The sequence below is a fragment of the Lampris incognitus genome, chromosome 12 (assembly GCF_029633865.1).
Source record: "Lampris incognitus isolate fLamInc1 chromosome 12, fLamInc1.hap2, whole genome shotgun sequence".
Lineage (NCBI taxonomy): Eukaryota > Metazoa > Chordata > Actinopteri > Lampriformes > Lampridae > Lampris > Lampris incognitus.
Genome location: NC_079222.1, coordinates 16,116,489 through 16,138,483, shown reverse-complemented (window position 1 = coordinate 16,138,483; position 21,995 = coordinate 16,116,489). Strand labels below are relative to the sequence as shown.

General features: G+C 41.6%; 1 protein-coding gene across 1 annotated transcript in view; it reads left to right on the top strand.

Moving 5' to 3' along the window:
* nup188 (nucleoporin 188) overlaps nt 1-21,995 on the top strand; it is a 32,317-nt gene that overhangs the window by 6,970 nt on the left and 3,352 nt on the right. The window contains exons 10-39 of the mRNA XM_056290787.1: nt 692-806; nt 1,321-1,521; nt 5,527-5,616; nt 5,731-5,796; nt 5,888-6,007; nt 6,110-6,236; nt 6,399-6,557; nt 6,687-6,813; nt 7,548-7,635; nt 8,937-9,013; nt 9,097-9,211; nt 9,396-9,516; nt 9,629-9,695; nt 10,190-10,315; nt 10,478-10,733; nt 10,879-11,085; nt 11,297-11,466; nt 11,586-11,655; nt 11,753-11,820; nt 12,200-12,395; nt 12,596-12,670; nt 12,827-12,912; nt 13,099-13,244; nt 13,348-13,526; nt 16,625-16,825; nt 16,959-17,048; nt 17,207-17,359; nt 18,709-18,846; nt 18,978-19,052; nt 21,003-21,218. Coding sequence (XP_056146762.1) covers nt 692-806; nt 1,321-1,521; nt 5,527-5,616; nt 5,731-5,796; nt 5,888-6,007; nt 6,110-6,236; nt 6,399-6,557; nt 6,687-6,813; nt 7,548-7,635; nt 8,937-9,013; nt 9,097-9,211; nt 9,396-9,516; nt 9,629-9,695; nt 10,190-10,315; nt 10,478-10,733; nt 10,879-11,085; nt 11,297-11,466; nt 11,586-11,655; nt 11,753-11,820; nt 12,200-12,395; nt 12,596-12,670; nt 12,827-12,912; nt 13,099-13,244; nt 13,348-13,526; nt 16,625-16,825; nt 16,959-17,048; nt 17,207-17,359; nt 18,709-18,846; nt 18,978-19,052; nt 21,003-21,218 — 3,925 coding nt within the window. The remainder of the gene's footprint in view (nt 1-691; nt 807-1,320; nt 1,522-5,526; nt 5,617-5,730; nt 5,797-5,887; nt 6,008-6,109; nt 6,237-6,398; nt 6,558-6,686; nt 6,814-7,547; nt 7,636-8,936; nt 9,014-9,096; nt 9,212-9,395; nt 9,517-9,628; nt 9,696-10,189; nt 10,316-10,477; nt 10,734-10,878; nt 11,086-11,296; nt 11,467-11,585; nt 11,656-11,752; nt 11,821-12,199; nt 12,396-12,595; nt 12,671-12,826; nt 12,913-13,098; nt 13,245-13,347; nt 13,527-16,624; nt 16,826-16,958; nt 17,049-17,206; nt 17,360-18,708; nt 18,847-18,977; nt 19,053-21,002; nt 21,219-21,995) is intronic.

Sequence of the window (21,995 nt, the reverse complement as noted above, 5' to 3'; positions counted from 1 at the left end):
GATATATCGTTTATTGTTGAAACCCGTTTTTATACCTGAGTGGAACATACATTATAGCAGCAACAATAATAGTAATAATAGCAATAATAATGGGGGGGGGGGGGCACAGCTGTTTTTAGGTTCTCTGAGGGGAGGCTCACTTTCCTACACTTTGAAAACCCCTGGTATAAGTAATTTTTTGGAAATTGACTCTTAAACCATGCTTCCCAACTCTAGACCTGACATCGGTAGTGTAAATGACACCATAAGAGAAGTCAGGCAGCTTGTTTACACTTGGCATTGATTGCCAAAGTTCTGCATCAATTCATGATGAGGTTTTTTTTTTATAACCAATGTCTTATTGTCCATTTCGATGAAATCCACTTTCCACTTACTTTGTGACATTAGTAATGTGTTCCATTTTTTTTCTCTTCTGTAACAAGATTGAAGAAAAGAATAGTTTGATTGATATGTTGCTAGAGATTTGTTTTACATGACCTTATGCTTTTAGTCCTTGACACAGGATTACTTCCTTTTTTTACAGTTCCCTGGCATCAATAAAAGCTTTGCTACACTGAGTAAAGGGTCTTGAAATTATCCTTCACATCTTATTTATAGGCACACTGTAAAAAACAAAACAAAGGATAAATTTTGCTATCTACCCTTACTTTTCAGATTGAGATATTGCTTAACAGCACTTTTTTAATCGCAGGTACTTCAGCTCTCTGATCTTGGTAGAAGGAATGGACATAGACTTCCTTCATAAGTGTGCATTAGAGGACTGTACAGAGCAGCACCAGTTCTTCAACTCTCATGAGATCAACAAGGTTGGTCTCAAGTCTCTAAACACAGGCATATAGCATCAGCACATTGTAATAGAGCACTAAATGTGCACTTTTTTGTATTAAGCAATGAATTTGGCACATGCGCAAAGGGAGACAAATAGAACTGTTATGGGCTGCCAGGACGTTCGAGAGATGATAAAGCCCTGCCTGGTAGCAGTATTTTAAAGACACAACAGGGCTGTTGGTTTTACATGTCCAAAAAAACAAAAACATACACATAACTTGCTGAAACACTGATGATGGCATGAAATATATGTGGGTGCATAGGCCTGGGTGGCCACCTGTAAATATAGGCAAAATCTGCAATACCCCTAAAGGTGCTCTTTATGATTCCCTTTATGTGTCATTTTAAAACATGATGTTCGTTCACACTGCATTCCCCTCCAAGAAGACCCATTAGCAGCTCCAGTATCAAGAAAGGACACTAATATGCCTACCCAGAGTAAGATACACTATGTAAGCATCTCTGCTATGATTTTCTCTGTGTGTCTTCCAGGAGATGGACCAATTGCTTCTGACCTTTGGGGACATCTCTCACCATGGGCCTGTTCTGCTAGCCTGGGTCCTGCTGAGACACACATTGAAACCAGACGAGCCGAGCCCAGTCACCAGGAGGATAGCCAAGGCGTCGTTGGAGTTGGGGGTATTCAAGTACCTCTCTACCATGTTACAAGGCCTTGGAGTCTCAGGAAATAATGTAAGAGACAAACATTTTGCCATTCGTAAAATTTCCCTGTTTTGATGTAAATTGGACAATACAGATCCTTGATATTAACATCAGTTTGAAAAGACATCCTTGTAGCACTCAAATTACAGTAAGTAGCCATAAGGTGGCTTCAAATCTGCAATTTCTACTGCACTGAAATTGAGTATTTGTAGGGCCTTCCACTGGATGGCAGTTTATTGGCTGGGATTACAGATGTTTTTGATTTGATCTCTTGTGGTAACTGGCTGCACCTAGCTGCAATATATATTGCAGTAAATGTACAGGGGTGTAGTGCTTGCTTATTAACTGTTTGATGGGCACTTGTGTTGTTGTTGACTTGTGGGAGCTGCATATATTTGTCTGAACTAAGCATGGGAGATTTCTTTTGTAACTTAGGTAATGCCAAACACTAACAACTGTCAAAAGTTTCAGAAGCACAGCAAATATTAGCCAAATAAAAGTATAGTACCAATACTTTTCCATGCTACGTGTAAGCATGGCGCTAACCTACTTAAATAAACAATATACCAGCAAATTCTAAACCAATTTAAAGTTAGCTAACACTAACACATCCGCACCAAGCACCAGTTAACACACTTACCCTGGAAATACTATAAATACTTGCCATCATGGCTTCTTTTTCCTACACCATAGCCAGTTATTGGCTCCTCAGTTGCCCCTTAAAGAGACTTTACTACTTGTTTCAAGCTCCACCTACAATTCATACTTAACAGACTTAGCTTAGCCTTGACATAGAATCTCCATAGGGTGACCTTTAGCTTTCCATCCATATCCAGTCTCTGCTGCTATGGCTACCTGTGCATTTTCCTTTCATATTGTAATTTACTGCTTCCTCCCACAGCAAAGTGCACAAAATGCACAATATCTTGTACTGTTAACCACAGCAGCATGTCTGGCTTTTGATTTAATGCTGAAGATTTCTCATGGAGCTGCCTGTTTGCTAAAGTCTGGCAACACACACGTCACTATTTTGCCACTGACCAGAAATGCAACAATTTTTATAGGTTTTAAAGGGAAATTTCGCAGATTTTTATGTGAACGTCCAATCAGTGTTGAGTGCAAATATAGTCAATTGAAGCAATAAATTCCTCAGCGTGTGCTATTTTGACTGAGAAATCTGAGTTCTTCTGGTTGCGGAGCTATGCCGGCAGTGCCTATATGTACCAGGATGCATTACACGTGAAATTCTGACACTCAAACCCCAAATCCTTCCAAAGTCCGCATAACTCGTGGAAACGGGTGTTTCTTGCAGCTCTGTGTACAAAGAAAGGGCATCTTAAAAGCTTCACTTTTCAATCAGAAAACCCAAAAATGACAAATGGATTGGATTAGTTTTATTGACAAAAGACATGGCTTCTCATTGTATCATGGCAGGATGCGACAACTACAGAGAGAGGAGGGAGTAAGCACAAGTTACTGCTAATTACCAACAGATGTTGAATGGTGCAAAGAATGGCTCTGAGCAAAAAGAAAACAAAAGAACCCAAATATGACGAGAATGCACCGACAATCAGTACTAAGAAATCTTTGGGTATAGTCTTTGCATTTTGCATCAGATGACTACAACGGGGACAGATATTTCAGCTGTGCAGTACTCTGGTGTATATTTAAACCGCATTAGTCCTGCATCATATTCTGCACATATTTTTACATATTTATTTTCTGGGGCGGCATGGTGGCCCAGTGGTTAGCACTCTTGCCTCACAACAAGAAGGTTCTGGGTTCGAACCCCAGGCTGTCCCACGTTCTTTCTGTGTGGCGTTTGCATATTCTCCCCATGGGTTTCCTCTGGGTGCTCCAGTTTTCTCACACCGTCAAAGGACATACACGTTATGTTAATACTCCTGTCTGTGCCCCTGACAGAGGAATGGCAAGAAGAGCTGGAGTTCGTCCCCGGGCCACTGCTCCTAGCTACATGGCTGTCCACTGTTTCCAGTGTGTACGTTGAGATAGGATAAATATAGAGGATGAATTTCCTCACGGAGATTAATGAAGTACATATTATCTTATCCCGTAACATTAGTGGCTATACCCAGAGAGTTGAGTCAGTTCGTCTGGACACAAAGTTGGAGGAGGGGGGGGTTCATCACTCATGTAAGTGACTGTCAGTCTCACTGTCGGTATCTCCAACCTTGTAAAGAGCACCGTTGCTGAACGACCAACACCGTCGCTCTAACACGTGCACATTGCCGTGCATATTAAACCACTCGCCGGTTTCAGTTGTTTTGCAACTGTGCTGCTTTCGGTCGTCAACACAGTGGTCATTGTAATGGCAACACATGTGAAGACAACGGATAATGTCGGGGTGATGATACACTGGGCAACTTTTTGGCCAAAATTATCGGGCAATGTGCTTGCAACAGGAAATTTAGTGAGACGTGAAAATATACTATAGAAATTAACTGCGTAACAAGAGTTTGCCATGCAGTTTGTACAAATGTGTTGTGAAAACCGCATGTCCAACATTGCCGTGTATCACCACACTAGCCTATAGCTATTACTTTTTTGGCCAAAACATAGCGTACTCACTCAGTGGTCATCCGCCAGCCCTGCTGGTCTTGGTTCTTTTCCAGTTTATCGTCGGGATCCTGAAGAAAGTATCCAGCAGATTGCTGTCCATGTGAGGAATAAAACGTTCATGCATAGTAATGCACACATGGGCTGACTCGGGGTTGGTGTCGGCGACAGCATCCAACCAAAACGGCCCATGCTGAAATTCATTGCAGCAGAATGATTTAGTTTCTGTTGGCATCGGAGGGCAATTTGAGCAACGGCACCACTAGTTGCTGTTTGCTCTCGGCAGCTGAGGTTCTGGATGGTCACAGCCGACCATATCCTCTTGCTCGGCTAATGCGGCAGCAGCCTTGGCCTCTCTGCACTACATTTCTTGGGTTGTATACTATGGCTTGAATAAATACGGTTGAATATCCAAGTCAGCCCAAACACTGTAAAATGTGTCCTCATCCATAAGATCCTAAGCACTCATAATTTGGGATGTCATTTTCGCTGTTGGAAACGTAGCTCATTTGCAATACAAGCGAAGAGAACGAGGAAGTTTTGTTTTTGAGTGGCATCTAGAGCAATGGTTCTCAACCTTTTTGGGGTCCTGGACCCCCTGCGTATTTTTGATCTACCCTGAGGACCCCTCCACCTGATCTTGGGGGAGGGGGGTTGTAATTTGATAGAAACAGTAGAAACTGCATTTTAAATTGCATTATAGCATTTATTCACTCTTTGGGGCAAAAATAAGAGCTTTCAGTTGTAACTTAGATATAGTTAAAAAAACAGAATTCTTATACAGTAACTTTCAGATATATGTAACAAAACAGAATATGTATTCAGTAACTTTCAGATATATGTAACAACAGAATTTTTATGCAGTAACTTTTAACAATGCAAACGGGAGCGAGATCTCTTATTAAAATACAATAAATTACACTTGTGAAACAGATGAAATTAGAGAAAAAAGTCCTGTTACCCTCTATAGTTTAGGTAGATAAAGGTCTCAGTCACATTTGAGTAAAATAATCCTATTTCTATAAATGTCATAGGATCTTTTTTTTAAAGATATTTTATTTTCACGGACCCCTTGCAATTACATCACGGACCACTAGGGGTCCGCGGACCCCCGGTTGAGAAACACTGATCTAGAGCATGCCCCCAGAGGCGGAGATTAGAAATCCAAGTTGAACTTGACTGTAGTTCCTCCTTGTCACCAACTACGTCACTGACGTGTCAAATGAAGACACTGGTGCCAGAAGAACAGATTTTGCAACTACGTCCTAGAGACACAGAGAACATTGGTAACAACTGCAGACGTTTTTCACACTATACCCTGAATTCGGATAGATAGAGATAAGGTTGAAAATTGGCGAAGTGGTCCTTTAATGTAAGATATGTGTTTTGGAAACGGTTTTTTGATTGTTGCTCTGTATGCTTAGTTGACTCTCCTAATCTGTTTTTTCTCTTCGCCAGTGTACAGTGAGCTCTGCAAAGATGTGTATCTATGGCCTCCTTTCATTTGCGATTATTTCTTTTGAAGAGGAAACTCTGGGCAGCCAGCAGGTATTGAGCCGGATTCTACATGTATCTCTGTCCACCGTCTGTGCTTTTATTTATATTAGTGACCTGCCTGTTTGGGAAGAATGTCAGACTAATTGTAGCTCATTGCGTCCCCAGCATCTGATTGTTGCTGCCTGTGAAGTCGTCTCTGCTCCCGGTCTGGCCGAGCTGTTTTGGGAAATGGTAAGAAAAATCTAGTAAAAACTCTTGAAAGACAAAGATTGAAAACTAACAAGAATGACTGTGTTAATTATTTTTTACATTTGTACACCAGACACCCAACATGGGATTGGGAATGATCCTTGACAGTGCTGTTGGGATGTTCCCGCATGAGATTGGACCATTGCTACAGCTTCTAACTGCTCTTCTGTCAAACATTCCAACTGTACAAAAGGTACATTTTAGAAATGCCCTTATACCTTGATACCTTCATAATGACCTTATATGAATAACTTTACCAGTATTTTTTCTCTATATATTTTCCTTTACATGGCAGGTCTTCACTTTCTTGGATAAGATGTCCTTCTACACAGAAGTTTACAAATATAAGCCCTATGATATAATTTCCAATGATGATGAGACTGTGTGGAGAAGACAGACACCAAAGCTCGTGTACCCTCTCGGTTAGTTGGATTTGTGGTTATTATGAGTTTTGATTACTTGCGGTTCGTTGATGTTGTTTAGTGACTGAAACGTGCTGGAAAAACTACATTGTAGTGAAATACTGAGATTTCTCTCGAGTCTTCCGTTTCCCCATTGTTTCGATCATCCATTTTGGCCACCAGGCCTAGGTCAGACCAACCTGAGGATGCCCCAGGGAATGACTGGCCAGGTTGTGGTGAGGGGTGAGCAGGGCTATGTAGTGCACTGGGACTACTCCTACAGCTCCTGGGCTTTGTTCACCTGTGAGATTGAGATGCTGCTCCATGTAGTTTCAACTGAAGGTACGTACACCCTCAGAAATGTAGTATCATTCACACATACATGATAGAGTTCTGTTGTACAGTGTCAGTAGTCAAAGCAGCTTCATTATTTATTTTAATAGGCTATATATAAATTGTATCTTTCTGTAGATGTGATATCTCACTGTCAGCGAGTCAAGCCCATTCTGGACCTGGTTCACAAGATCATTAGTAAAGACTGGACTGTGACTGACTATCTGCTGCCTCTCACCTCACGCGTCTACATGCTGCTCAAGAGGTATTATTATCCCTACCTACCCTGGTCCTCTGTTTGATTAAACGCCAGCTATGTTTTCATCCAGATGTGCAAATATTAAGGAAATTATTGAAAAGTCAACCAAAAATTGAATCAGTGTGTGCTTTGATCAACTAGTATTGTGCAGATAATCAGCCTTCCTGTGCATAAGCCAGACTACATTACCAAAAGAGTGCCAATAATGGTTACTCAGCAACAATGGCTAGCACAACAGCTAACAAGCGCGAGCTCCCAGGTTAGGGAAATAGAATTGACAAAACATAATTGCCATAAGAGGAGTTATTTTAAGTTCATAGCTGTACCGGGCCCCTTTTCATGCTGACCAAAGATGAAATGCAGTGAGAAATATAATGGCTGAGGCAATGGCTATTAACTTTATCCCCTCCTTCATTTGTTAAAAAAATGTCTATTTCCATCACCCTTTATCACATCTTCTCTTTATTGAAGCACCAACTTTTTCACCTCAAGCGAGTGTAAAATGTTTTTTACAACATTTAGGGGTTTTTATTGAACTTTGGTACTTCCCTTTAGCGTTTTCTATTTGCAGTTTTAAGAGATCACATTAAAACAAACTGATGGAAATAAAGTTTCAGGCCATCTTTGGGACCGTTTTAAAATTTAAAGCTTTTCCTCACTGTGCTCGCTGTTTGAGACTGATCTCTTTTTTTCATGGGAATGCATTCAACTAATTTGTTCATGATCTGTTTGTCGGTCAGGCTAACATCAGTCATCAGTCCTCCAGTTGATGTGATCGCCTCCTGTGTGAACTGCCTTATTGTGCTAGCTGGCAGGATGCCTGGGAAGGTAAGCATATGGGATAAAGATACATTGGGCACATTTTCATTTAAGGATGGAGTCAGCTTTATTGTTTCAGTCATCAGTGTGTATGGCTTTTAACAGACTAAATAATTAATTATGAAAATAATCGTTAGTTGCAGCACTAATCACTCTGGAAGAAAAAAAAACATCCTATCAGATACCAAAATCTTTTTCATTTATTTCAAAATTTTTAGCATCCCATAAATCAAATGTACTCTTTATTTCAGTGGAACAACTTTTGCAAACAGCTTCTTTCTTGTCTTTATCAAAAACAGTGGAATGGCTCTGTCCATGCTGCTGACATGACCAATACATTAGGTCACCAGAGAGATATGTTTTATTGTGTGACATATGCTAAGCCAAACATGGAAGTAGTGGAGGAAAGCAATAAAAACACAATCATACTTAACATCATTGTTGAGCAGGATAATGTATTACATATGATTGCTCAGAATTTTTAGCACTGTCATTTTCATCCATCACTGAAAGTGCTCATTTTGGCCAGTACCTTAAGAGTAACTTTACCCTAGACCATTTTAGTGAGTTTGCTTGCTTCTGCAGGTTAAAAAGCGATCTAAAATTTAAAAACATGGCAGGCTGGCCTTGTTACTCTGTGGTGTAAGTGTAAATCCTTGATAAGAAGGAATGCTGGTTTGAACAGGAAGTCAAAGGAGGAGGAGTACAATTGTCGCCATCTTACAATGCTGTGATTGCAAACATTATCAAATCCTCTGTGAACAGTACACATGGCCATTGAAACACTACTTAATGGTCACGCCTATTTGCATATGATCGTTGGTTTCGGTCATTATGCAACTGCATTGTTTATAAGGGTGGGTATACCTGCAGTCAGTTTAGACTGAAGAGGTCACTAAGATGAGTGATGAAAATTTCTGTCAAACGTTGTGTCCAGATGAACGTAATTCAACTTCCTTTGGTTAATAATGGCTCCGTTAGATTTATGTGTGCCAGCATACCTATCAGCATTGACTGACAGACAGACAACATATACTAACAACTGTCAATAGTACTGTCAGTGGTTGTTTTTTGGCACACCTACATCCAACAGACCCATTGTAATTAGCTGCAGCTGTGTTTATCTTTCTATGATCACATCAGACCAACCTGCCATGTTTTTAACCTTTACATGGATTTAAAACCTATAGATGTCAGCAAACAAACAAAAGTGGTCTTGGGTTTAGTTACACTTTAAGATACTGCGATGTTGATGCTTTCCTGCTCGCATACTTCATCATAGTAAACTGTTTATTTTCCTCTCTCTACAGGTATGCTCCAGTCTGCACCACACAGGTTTTTTACCCTTTGCAACCAGCCCTTTGACCAGCATGGCTCAGTCCATAAGGTGAGATGGTTAACTGAGTGCCTCACAGTATTTGGTCTTCATCTTTTAAAAGTCTTACTAAACTAAAAATTAATTCTCTGCAGTGCTCGAGGTATGAAGGCAGGTAACTATGGCAACCTTCTGGTCCAGACTGAGCAGCCTAGAGGAGAGTATGCCGTGACCATTGCCTTCCTTCGCCTCATCACAACCCTGGTCAAGGTAACTCACCAGTTTATTTCTATTAAAAAAACTGTAATATTTTATTAAGACTACAGTTTTCTTGTCAGCATAATGCTGGCAAGATGATAATGACAGCTCAACAACTGAACTGATACTGAATATTATACTGTTCATGTATCTCTTTTCTTATCTTTACTCCTGTCCTCCTCCCTGTTACTTGCAGGGTCATCTTAGCAGCGCTCAAAACAAAGGCCTGATTCCCTGTGTCCTGCTGGTGCTCAAGGAGATGCTGCCTACATACCATAAGTGGCACTACAATACCTATGTAGTCAGGGAGAGGATAGGTAAGGGGATATATTGGACAGTAATGGTTGGATTAACAATAATCACTTACTTGACCCAAACTAAACCGTAAAGTAAACACAGTGTACACTTTCTACTAATTTTTTACCGTAGGCTGTCTAATCTTGGAGCTGGTCCATGCCATTCTCAATCTCAGCCCAGAAGGAGAGGATCATGACAGGTAAGACTTAGGTCTTTTGTAACTGCAATCAACATTTGGTAGGAAGTTTAACTGTGGCAAACTTTGCACTAATTCATTAAATTGGAAAAAAACATTATAATCTTAATGTATCCTTCTCATCTTCAGTCGCTTTTCCGGGGTTGGGTCGTGGTATTAATGTATCCAGACAATAATTATTCTATACCTTTTATCATTAGTTGAAACACTAGAACTGGTTCCCTGACAGTTGCATACAACAGCCCACCCATTTTTGTGGCAACCTTCCCAGACCATATGATAAAATTGAGCAGAGCCCATCAATGTTGATTCAGTTTTGAGTCAGGTTTCATACCTTCATGTTATGCTCATCAAATGTGTCTATTATTGTGGTGAACACAATCCAAAATACAGGTCCTTCCCAGTTTTACAATTGACCTGAATGCATAAATCAGTTGGACACTTAAAACACTTTCATACATATACTTTAATCTGATTAGAGTTTGTCTCCTCTACAGCACCCCAACCCTCCAGTCCCTGTGTATCTACTGCTTGGCTAACACTGAGGCAGGCCAGGCAGTGGTCAACATCATGGGAGTAGGAGTGGACACCATAGATGTAGTACTGGCAGCACAGCCCAGTGGGTGAGACTGAATTAAAAACAAATTAAGTGCTCTTGTCAGGTGTCCATTTTTCACACCTTCTTTCACCTCTTCTGTAGATTTTTTTAGTCAACTGAAAAAGTTGCACCTTATGAATATGAATTAGTTTTATACGTTTTTTGAGTCCTGTTATTTTTCTTTTAGTCTATTGCCCTCTAGTGGTGGCTCTGAGGGACCAGGCCAGATTCTGATTCAGACAGTCAAACTGGCCCTCTCCATCACAAACAATGTTATCCGTTTGAAGCCTCCCACCAGTGTCATGTCTCCTTTGGAGCACTGCTTGACACAGCATGGTGGCCATGGAAACAATCTGATCGCTGTCCTGGCTAAGTACATCTACCACAAACATGACCCAGCACTTCCACGCTTGGCACTTCGACTTCTTAAAAGGCTTTCCACAGTAAGCCAATTTAACATTAATTTATTCTGTTGTTATTACTTTGACTGTTTTATCTTGGTTTAAAATATAATAATGCATTGTTTCATATGAACACCATGTTGAATATTTCTTTTAGCTCACATTAAGCCTTTATTTTTTTCTCTAGGTTGCTCCCATGTCAGTGTATGCCTGCTTGGGCACTGATGCAGCAGCCATCCGGGATGCATTCTTGACTCGGTTGCAGAGCAAGATAGAAGACATGAGGCTCAAAGTCATGATCCTGGAGTTCCTAGCTGTCGCAGTGGAAACCCAACCTGGCCTCATTGAGCTCTTCCTCAACCTGGAGGTCAAAGATGACAGTGAGGGTTCAAAGGTGCTAACTACCACAAGTATCTGATTTTAGAAAAAAGAGTATTTGTATTCAGTTAGTGTGTAACTGCATCTGTGTAAAGTGCAGTGAGTGTTTTTTGGTGTAGTCTACTACCACTGTATTCACTTTAAAATCTCTACTCTTCAAACACTGTGTTTTTGATGATAAAGTCTTTTCTTTTGTAAAAGCTGATTGTATCATTATTGTCCTATAGGAGTTTCGGCTGGGTGAGTGGAGCTGTTTGCTGGTGGTATTGGACCTGATTGACTCCAAAAACCAGGGGAAGTACTGGTGTCTACCTCTTTTGCACCATGCTGCTCTAGGCTTCCTTCTTGCCCTCTGGGTGAATCGCAAGGACAGTGCCATCTCTGTCCTTCGCACCAAGTGAGTACATTTCCTCTGACAAACTTTGCCATTATAAGATGCATCATGTGGAATAATGACGTTCTTCATCTGATAGGGTACAGATTGTGATGTTTATATATTTCTACACTTTCTCACAGAGAGAAGTTTTGGGAAGATTTGACAACCCCGCTCTTTGGAGCGCTTAGTCCTCCTTCAGAAACCACAGAGGTAACTTTCTCTAATTCATGATATATTAATGAGCATTCATATTGATTAATGGGTTGCATGAACTGTCAACTAAAAATTTTACAACTTTTTCTTCCAGCCCTGTGTTCTTGAGTCTTGTGCTTTTGCCATGAAAATAATTAGCCTCGAGATCTACTATGTTGCCAGGTAATTAGCATTTATCGTTTTGTGAGTCATTAGGATTTCTAACTAATGATGTGTTAGTGTCTGGGTGTTGACACACGGGTGTTTCTTTGGAATATGGATAGGCAACCTTTAAACGGATAAGTAAATGAACTAAGGGACCACAATCTGTGCAGTCTCCTAGTAGTCAGCTGATCTGGTGTGAATAAAGCAGCGATACTAAGGAAATGCTTGGCTATCAGAGTGCAGTTAGAGAAACTATTCAGGATTGCAGAGTTTGTACATTATAAAGCGATACAATGCACTTAAAATTAGAAAGTCATCATTTACTAATACAGTTTCCTCTGAGATGGTATATGTTCCATTAAATTGATATTACATAGTAGAATTTCTGGTGTTGCAGTGGCTCCCTGGAGCAGTCCTTGAAGGATGTGCTTCAGAAGTTCTCCAGTGCACGGCGCTATGAGTACTGGTCCCAGTATGTAAAATCTTTGGTTTGCCATGTCGCTGAGGCAGAGGAGGAGGTAATCTGCCCCTTCTCTGAAACCCAGATGCTGATGTCTTCCTGGTACTTGGTGCTGATCCTTTCCACCAGCCACGTATGTCATCATAAACTTAATCCACCCACATTACAAGTGTTGGTAGATCTAGGACTCCTTAAGGTGGTCTAAAGAATTCACAAATATTTTGGATGGTCATGGTTCAGAAGTGGAATTTAAAAGATGAAAAACCAAACACATACAAAGAAGTTGCATAGCTATGTACTCTAGGGCTGATTGACTGGTGTGTTGTATTTCAGTCTGTGATGCAGCTAACAGAGGACTCAGTCAAGCTGAAGTTGTTCATGGATGTCCTGGATGGGGCCAAAGCTGCTGTGAGTGAACATGGCATGCCTCATTTTAATCCATCTCCATAATACCTTGTTCTCCTTTGATTTTAATTCCTTCTACATTTTGGTCTGGCAACAGTTAAAAGGTCACCTTTCCCCCCTGATTTGTTCTAACTGCTCTCTGCCACTGTCTCCCTTCAGCTGATGGTGTCTATGTCTGTACCTTGTTTACGCCTTGGATCCATGATAGCAACCGTGCTAATCATCCTCCTCAAACAGTGGAGAAGGTGTGTGTGTGTGTGTGTGTGTGTGTGTGTGTGTGTGTGTGTGTGTGTGTGTGTGTGTGTGTGTGTGTACACCATTACTGAACCCATTTTAAAGGTTCTCTAGGATATTGTCATCAACAGTGAAAACTAATTTCTGTTTCATCCATCTCTCACCATCTCTTCCTCTTCTCCATGGTTATTCTGCAGTGTGGTTGCTACAGCCCCTGACATTCTGTCTCCACTCTCTCTGATCCTGGAAAGTGTCCTAAAAGCTGACCAGCAACTGATGGAGAAGACCAAAGCTAAGATCTTATCTGCACTTATATCTGTCCTACAGATACAGGGACTCAATGGTGAGGGGCCTGTGTTGGTATCAGATGTCATAGTAGAAGACTGGTCTGTGTTTTGTATGTAGGTGTCTGCTAAATGCATGTTTTGTGTCCCCACCCCCAATAGGCGGGGAGATTTCCCAGCTGCCCCAGCTCCTACATTGTGTTTGTGAGACAGTGAAAGACGAAGCTTTGGCACTAAGCTACAGCACTCGTCAAATGAGCCAGTTAGGAGACGTCGTGGAGGACAAGGACAGCATGGAGACAGATGCTCCCTGCAGCCTTCAGAAGGACCAGAGATATGGGGTGAGTTCCCAGGGAAGGATGGGCATAAGAATAGCTGGAGTCTTTATTATGAAACATATTATTCAAACAGGTAGACTAAAGACAACACATGCTTGTAGGCCAAATCTCACCCTTAATTAAAAATAAAGTTTCCGTAACATTGAAGCACAGCACAAAGTATCTTCAGGTACGATAACTGAGGTTTTTTTTCAACACTTTTGTATCATCAGTTTTTCCATCAGGTACATTTTCAGGCTAATTATTGATCACACAGGGATCTATCTATATGTGAAGGGTTTAGTTGGTAAGGTTTTAGCAAAGATTTATTTTAACCGTACAATCAGTTTTGTAGCGATATTATCAGATGTCGATATTATATCAATCAGTGGGTTGTATTGAGAAAATCGAGGCATTGATATGGTAAAAGTCCAATCAAATTGAATTTTTATGCCATTTTTCTTTTTCATTTGCTTTCATAATGCAATACATTTGGCGACCACACGGAAGTGATGTTACACTCTGCTGCCCCCCTGCACACTAAAAACAAAATACACGTGCAAATGCAGGTGAATGACCATCGCCTCCTAAGACAAAATTCGTATCTTGTCGTACTGAATATGGACAGTGCAGCATGTGAAGCACATGGAAATCAGTTTGCTGGTTTGTGGTCCATTTGAGTGGTTGTGGTTGTCGGTCACACATGAGCAGTTGTTGGTTATGCGACAGGAAAATGTATACTGAAGCCTAGAGAAAGATAAATGTTTTTACTTAATTGTCTCACTTGTACATGTTATCATAGTTTTATGGACAAATATGGATGAAGAACATTTGGTGTACAAGTTATATTTGTATACCACAAAATATGGATTGATATTATTAAATTTTCCATTTATTTACATTCAGTGCCTGTCTCCTGACTCACTGCTAGCCAGGCAGCATCTCTGTTATCGGGCAGTGTGTAGTTTTCACGGGCAATGTTGTACAATACCGGCTGGTTAGACACAGCAACAATCAAAGTCTTCTCTATCCTGGCTCACTAAGAAAGCTACAGCCAGTTGGGGTTAACCACTGTCATGGCAATTATTTAATTCCCCTCTGACATTAAATGAGGAGCAAGACAAAAAGCTCTTACAATATTGTCACAATTTTTTTTTAAATTATTTTTTCCTGCCTTTGTCACCCCAATTGTACTTGGCCAATTACCCCACTCTTCCAAGCCGTCCTGGTCGCTGCCCCACCTCCTCTGCCAATCTGGGGAGGGCTGCAGACTACCACAAGCTTCCTCCGATATATATTGAGTCGCCAGCAACTTCTTTTCACCTGACAGCGAGGAGTTTTTCCAGGGAGACATAACGCGTGGGAGGATCACGCTACCCCCCCCCCCCCCCCCGAACAGGCACCCTGACCGACCAGAGGAGGCACTAGTGCAGCGACCAGGACACATACCTACATCAGGCTTCCCACCCACAAACACAGCCGATTTTGGCTGTAGGGATGCCTGACCAAGCCTGAGGTAACACGGGGATTCGAACCGGGATCCCCATGTTGGTAGGCAATGTATAGACCGCTACGCCACCCAGACGCCCCACAATTTAATTTGTTCATGAACAGACGCACAAAGCCCTCTTTGTCATCCTCTGTCAAAAGGGTCATCCTCTGTGTGGCATTTGCATGTTCTCCCTGTGTCTGTGTGGGTTTCCTCCGGGGGCTCCAGTTTCCTCCCAAAGACATGTAGGTGTGAATGTGTCGGCCTTGTGATGGACTGGCGGCCTGTCCAGGGTGTCTCCCATCTGCTGCCCAATGGCTGCTGGGATAGGCTCCAGCATCCCCGCAACCCTGAGTAGGATAAGCGGTTTGGATAATGGATGGATGGATGAACAGACACACAAAGCCTAGATACTTAAGTGCGTGCGAATCAGTACAGTACAGGCTCTCTTATAGGGCAGTTGTCTGTTCTTCCCCTGCTTATCTAATGTCTTCCAGCTCACATCCCATCAAGGCCATTTCTCCAATTACTATGTACAGACTTGCTACACTCAGTGAGTCTCCCACATATTCCTCTATCAGCTGACAGTTAACAATAGGCCTTCATTTGTTCAGATGGAGGAGACACTTTACAAGATTACCTTTGTTCATATGAACTTGAACACTTTATAGCACTACCTTTGTTCATATGAACTTTAAGCATCTATCTAAGCAATATAGACTGAAGTTAAATGTGGTATAGATCATACATGGTCAAAGATTAAAAGTATGCAAACGTCATATATGAGTTGCCCTCACAACCACACACACTTCTTTGCTATTGGTTGAGGCTACGGATCCGCTAGTCAAAGTTCACCATAGCTGAACTCCACATGAATTGAAAGTGCAAATTTTTTTCTTCACTGGAAGCAACTGTTTTATTCGTCCCTTTGCTTGCATAGAATGGAAGTGAATGGGAGGTGAATATTTGCCAGTGTTAATTATATGCATGTGTGACCGTACCTTAAACGTTGTACTTGATTTGTGGGGCACAGTGTCACCTATATGCCTAATTTATTTCAACAAGCTGTTGTCATTACATTTGATTTTGTCGCCATTCTTATTAGGACTGTGGGTTTTTATTATTAATATAAGAGTAATTGTCGGTGACTTTAACAAGTCTATAAGCTGGTCTACATTTTGTTTTAAAATTGCCTTTAATATATCGATAAACATCGGGAATATTTTCCAGTTTCTAGTGGGACTGATGACAAGCCTGTAATCTTGTTTGTCAGATAGTTAAGTTGTAGTTCTCAGTGACATTTGTGGAGGAAGGTATTGACAGTTCATGTAGTAACATAAGCTCGTACTTGCATGTAACAAATGCTGGAAACTCAATTGTTTTTATTCATCCATAATGGAAAAGATTCCTGAGATGAGTGGGGTTGTTTACAAAGACTTGCAGGTATTGCAGATGTGATTGACAGCCAATGAGAGTGGCTTGTGTAGCCTGTTGGGGGGCGGGGGGTGGAATGATGTGCTTCAAACAAATTTCAACAGCAGTCCAATTTGTTGCTAATTGTGCCCTTTTGCTCATCTTACCCAAGAGAAAACACAGCTCAAACAGCAGCCTAATGTGTCTCTCCCACCACCAGGTTTGTGTGCTGGCCCTGCACCTCGCCAAGGAGCTGTGTCATGTTGATGAGGATGGGGAACACTGGGTTGTAGTGATGAGAAAGGTTCCCGTTCTCCCCTCGGTACTCAGTGCCTTAGAGCTCAGCCTGCAGTCCAAACAAAACCTCTACTTCACCGAGGCTACGCTGCACCTGCTGCTCACGCTAGCCCGCACCCCTCGGGTAAACACCCACAGACTCACCAAACCCTTCTGTATCTAAGAGTGTGTTGTGTCAAAATTGTCTCTGAATTAGTTTGTCACATTGACATGACCTGTCGTTTATCACATTAGTATGTTTACCCTTTCTCCCGCAGGGGGCAGCAACTCTTGCCCGGGCAGCGGTCAGTCAGAGTGTCTGTCTTCCACTTCTCAGTGTCTACAAAGTCTCTACAAATACCTCACAGGTGAAGAAATAACTGCGGTGTTGGCGAGCACCATGCAGAAACCGTTTACATGTGTGCCTTCGTGTAATGCAGATCTACTGTGGTACCAAGTTAAATAACAATTTAGACTAAATGTAATAATGTGATGTGTCACACGGTGTGTTGTCGTCCTCTTGTAGAGTTTCTTTAGGAAGTCTCAGTACTCCCCTTGTTGGCCTGGGGTGTATCGCCTCTGTATGTCCCTGATGGAGAGTCTGCTCAAGACACTTCGTAACAACTTCATAAACGAAGCCCTCGACTTCGCCGGAGTACATCAGGAGCGTATACTGCAGGTAGGGCTGGGACACTACACAGTGCCATCAGTTGTAATGTCTGCTGAAGCTGAAGAAAACCTTGGCTTTTGTTGAATATACACCCGCTTCAGTTCAGTGGCTTCTACTTTATTATTTCTAAGCCTCTGATGGTATTTATCCTTTTCTGGCAATAGACTGATCTGTGTTTTCTTTTGAGAAATGTCTTCAGTCAAGCTGCTGAAATCAAACTGAATGAAATTTGTATTTTTCATGATGATGAAGCTGACTTGAATTGTGCTTCATGCCTCTGGCATTTTGTTTAATTTCCCACTAGAAGCGCTGTATTTAAACTTTTCAAACAGAGAGCTGTCAGTGTTCATGGAATGTAGAATTTTTATTTGACATTAATTAAATGTAAATTTAAAATGTGCTTTCTTCCACCAAAGCTGAAATGCCCACACTATCTGAATCAGTGAAACTGTGCTTTGACAGGGGCACTACGTAACTACTAAGTTTATTTATTGTAAGATTTTATTTTGACTTTCAAGATAATCACAAACTTAGACTTTATATACACTTAACCACAAATAGATTTTTAGTCGGCCAAAAATCAAGCGTCAGAACCAAACAAATGTACGAGCACACACATAACAGCCGAGGTCCTGACTCACTGTGGTCACTGGTGCCATGGCACTTATCACAAACAGTAGGGGGTTCCCCAGTGTCCTGGCAAAATTCCCAACCTGGCTGTCTCCATCTGGCCACCTCATCATCCCCCCATGCAATTGGCTCAATAATTCCTCCCTGTCCACCTCAAGCCGATGTGTGGTGAGCGTTCTGGCGCAAAATGGCTGCCGTGCATCACCCAGGTGGGTGCTACACATTGGTGGTGGTTGAAGTGAGTTACCCCCTTCAATGTGAAGTGCTTCGAGTGTCTAGAAAAGCGCATTATAAATGTAATTATTATTATTATTATCATTATAAAAAAAGCCAAAAGGTTCTTTTAAGGTACAAAAAAAACGTATTAGACAGTGACTTCTATTGAATTTCATCTTTATTTTCTGTAGGCATACAAAATACAGCCACTGTAGCTGAAACAATGTCTCCCCAAATTTAAAAAAAGAAAAGATGGATATATTGCCTATTTGCCACAATTTGTGATAGAGCCTCTGTATGGTGTGGCAGTTAAATAGAAAAGACGCCATTTGTTGACAAATGCATGGAAGGCTGTGTCCATCAATGTGATGCTTTTCATATCTGTGTGGTCTATATTAGAGATTAATAGCAAAGGTATTTATATGTGAGTCAGTTTTTCCTGTTAATAAACTGTTTGTGCTAAAACTGTTTTCAACTCTGTCTTGACTGTTCACTCCCTCTCTCCTTCTCAGTGTCTGAATGCAGTGCGTACAATAAATAGCCTGGCATGTTTGGAAGAGGTAGACCACACAGTCGGCTTCCTGCTGCAGCTGTCCAGCTTCTATAAGGAATGGGAGTTTCATCTGCCTAAGTTGCTTCAAGATGTGCAAGTAAGTTAGGAAAACTAGGAAAACTGCCAGCAAGACGATGCACTTATATTAAAGCATTTTAAATATGGCTTTACTTGTGTCTTTGAGTCATACTCCAGTAAGGGTGTAACATTTTTATTTCTTTCATGCAGGTAAACCTATGTTATTTGTGCCAGACATGTACATATCTCCTTCATAGCGAGAGGATGCTCCATAATTACCTCCAGGTTAGTAACAAGGAAATATCTTCAAGTTTTAACTGCGGTTGCTTTGACATTACCAGCCATCCCCTTTAAAGTGGCCTCAGGCCATACATCTACAAATATTACCCAAATGGCCTTGGGACAGACCATTTTGTTTGGTTTACCAAGGATTGTTGTTAGCAGAGGATTATCTGATCTTTTTCTTGTTCGTTAGTAATAGTTGAATGGACTGGGCATTTTGATGCACCTTTAACTCTCACTGTTATCCTCTTCTATTTACTTTTAGCTAATTTTTTGTTTCAACTACTATTCCATGATGATTCATTCATTATCCAAACCGCTTATCCCAACTGGGGTTGCGGGATGCAGAAGCCTATCCCAGCATTCATTGGGCGGCAGGCGGGGATACACCCTGTACAAGCCGCCAGTCCATCACAGGGCCCACACATTCACACCTAGGGACAATTTACTACGGCCGATTCACCTGACCTACATGTCTTTGGACTGTGGGAGGAAACCGGAGCACTACACCGGGGCTCGAATCCAGGACCCTCTTGCTGTGAGGCTACCGCGCTAACCACTGCGCCACCATTCTGCCTGATGATTCAATTTGTGCTTCTAAAACCCAATATTGTAAATCATGTCTAAGTCAACCCATTTTCCTCTACCATTCCATAGAAAATGCCGTACCTATTTCCCAGTTGCATTTCTCAATTTCTCTCAGGTCATTCTCAGATTCTCATTTTTCAGGCAATTGCTCTTTTTACTTGGTATTTCATCACTCCAAAATTAGTAAGGACAACAACAAGAAAATAAAAAGATTTCATGAGTAAAACAATTTTGTTAGAATAACAGACTAACTCTTGGAGACAGGCCAGCATTTCATGGGGTCAAAATTAAACATAAGAGACACAACACTCTCAAAGTTAAATTAATTACACTTTATTGGTGAACTTTTGGTTTCATGGCCTTCATCAGATGGTCTGCAGCTCATGAGACGGAAAAATTATTGATAAAGTTTGTGTCATTGTGGACTTTTTTGATTTAGTTTCATTCAAGTTTCATTCCCATGAAGGCACAATCTGACATAAAACTTTTTTTTTTTTTTATAAATTTATTTCTGATTTTTCCCTTTTTTCTCCCAATTTAGTGGCCAATCGACCCCTGTTTTAATTCAAACACCCACCCTCGCACTGTATGCGTTCGCCAACTGCATCTCTCCGGCCGGCAGTCTCGAAGGAGACCGCCTCGCCACTTTCGTGACAAGGCGACTCCAAGCCGAACCACTGTTTTTCCGACACACACAGAGACGCATTCACGTGACGAACACAAGCCGACTCCGCCCCCCTCCCGAAGACAGCGTTGCCAATGATCGCTGCTTCGTCGAGTCCGGCCATAGTCGGATCTGACGAGACCGGGGCGCGAACCCCAGTCCCCAGTGGGCAACTGCATCGACACAGAGCCGATGCTTAGACCGCTACACCACCGCGGACCTATCTGACATAAAACTTAACATCAAACTTATGATTATCCTCTCCAAAGCACATGGTACTTAAGTCATACAGGACTGTACCAGCTCGCTTATCTTCAGTGTGTAAAACATGCAACAGTAGGTGATAAGCAGTCACAGAGAAGGGTGGCTGCGATGGGTTATGCACTGATTAGAATGTTTTTGGGTCATAATAAACAAACCTCAGGCATTTAAATTGCTGAAATATATAAAAATGTTTGATAATTTTGAATTTAGGGTTTGATTTACTGAGATTTTTCTTAGCACTGCAGAGAAAAGGGGATATTGTTTAACTCTCTTGAAATACAAAACCCTTATTTTCATGTCAAGTAGTCTCCACATCTTTGCTGGTTCTGGCCTGGGGCATGACTTCCCTTGTTACTACAAGCCAAATGGAAAGTGGCATTTGAAAGATGTTTTGCAGCTTAGTAATGGGTTGCATACATCTGATTTTATTTACTTAGGATAAGAATGGCGAGGCGTTACCCCCAGGACAACTCCCGAGGACCCATCGGCCCCCTCAGACTCCCTCTAAAGACGCTGCAGTTGTTGGGGAAAGGGAGGAGGCTGAGCAGAAGACCCTACTTGCCGTCCAGTGCAGCCTTCTGAAGATCCTCAGTAAAACACTGGCTACTCTGCAGCACTTCACCCCAGACTGTTGCCAGATACTCCTGGACCAGGTGAGACTAGGCACTCTCTAAAGCTGCTGTCGGCAACTTTCTTTTAAGACCATTTTTTTCCATATTTGGTGAACTTCCCATTATATGCTGACAGGTTATATCAAGAAAATATACCGTGAAAAAAATCTAGTCTCTCTGGCCACTCCTGGGGCCTCATTCTGAATCACAAAAAAGTTATTCAGTCTGAATGAAGCAGCCTATCACTGCTAAGGAGTAACCCTAACTCAGTGCCAAACCTGTTGTCTGCACACGCAAGGTAGCCTGATACTTTTAAAATAGCGATCTGAATTAATACTTAACCGCTAAGTAAAACCATGCTTCATAACAACATCCGTTTATCTGAGATTTGTAGGGCGTTTTTTTTTTTCTCCACATATGCATGGATTATTAACGGCAATATGAATTTTGCTATGAAGCTGGTTTTGGGGGAGGCATTACTGGAGGGAAGAAGGAAGCAGAGGGGGGACTGGGTTTTTTTTGGAGGGGGGGGCAGACGTGTCAGATTTGCTCACACCTCCAGAGTACCTACAGCAGCTTTAATACAGTGTGTACGGGGACAGAATGCGTCAGACTCCAATTCCAGCAATGAAATGTGTGGTGTTTTCAGTAGATCTGATGGTGGCAGCGCATCCACAGACCGACCAAAAAGCAAAATAAATCAACCATAACTGTTAAAAGCATTGATGGGATTGTTATATAAAAACATGTGTGTGACTGCTGTGCAAAGCAGACAAATATTTGTCATTCTTATTCTTGTTCCGTACAAATGTTGGCATG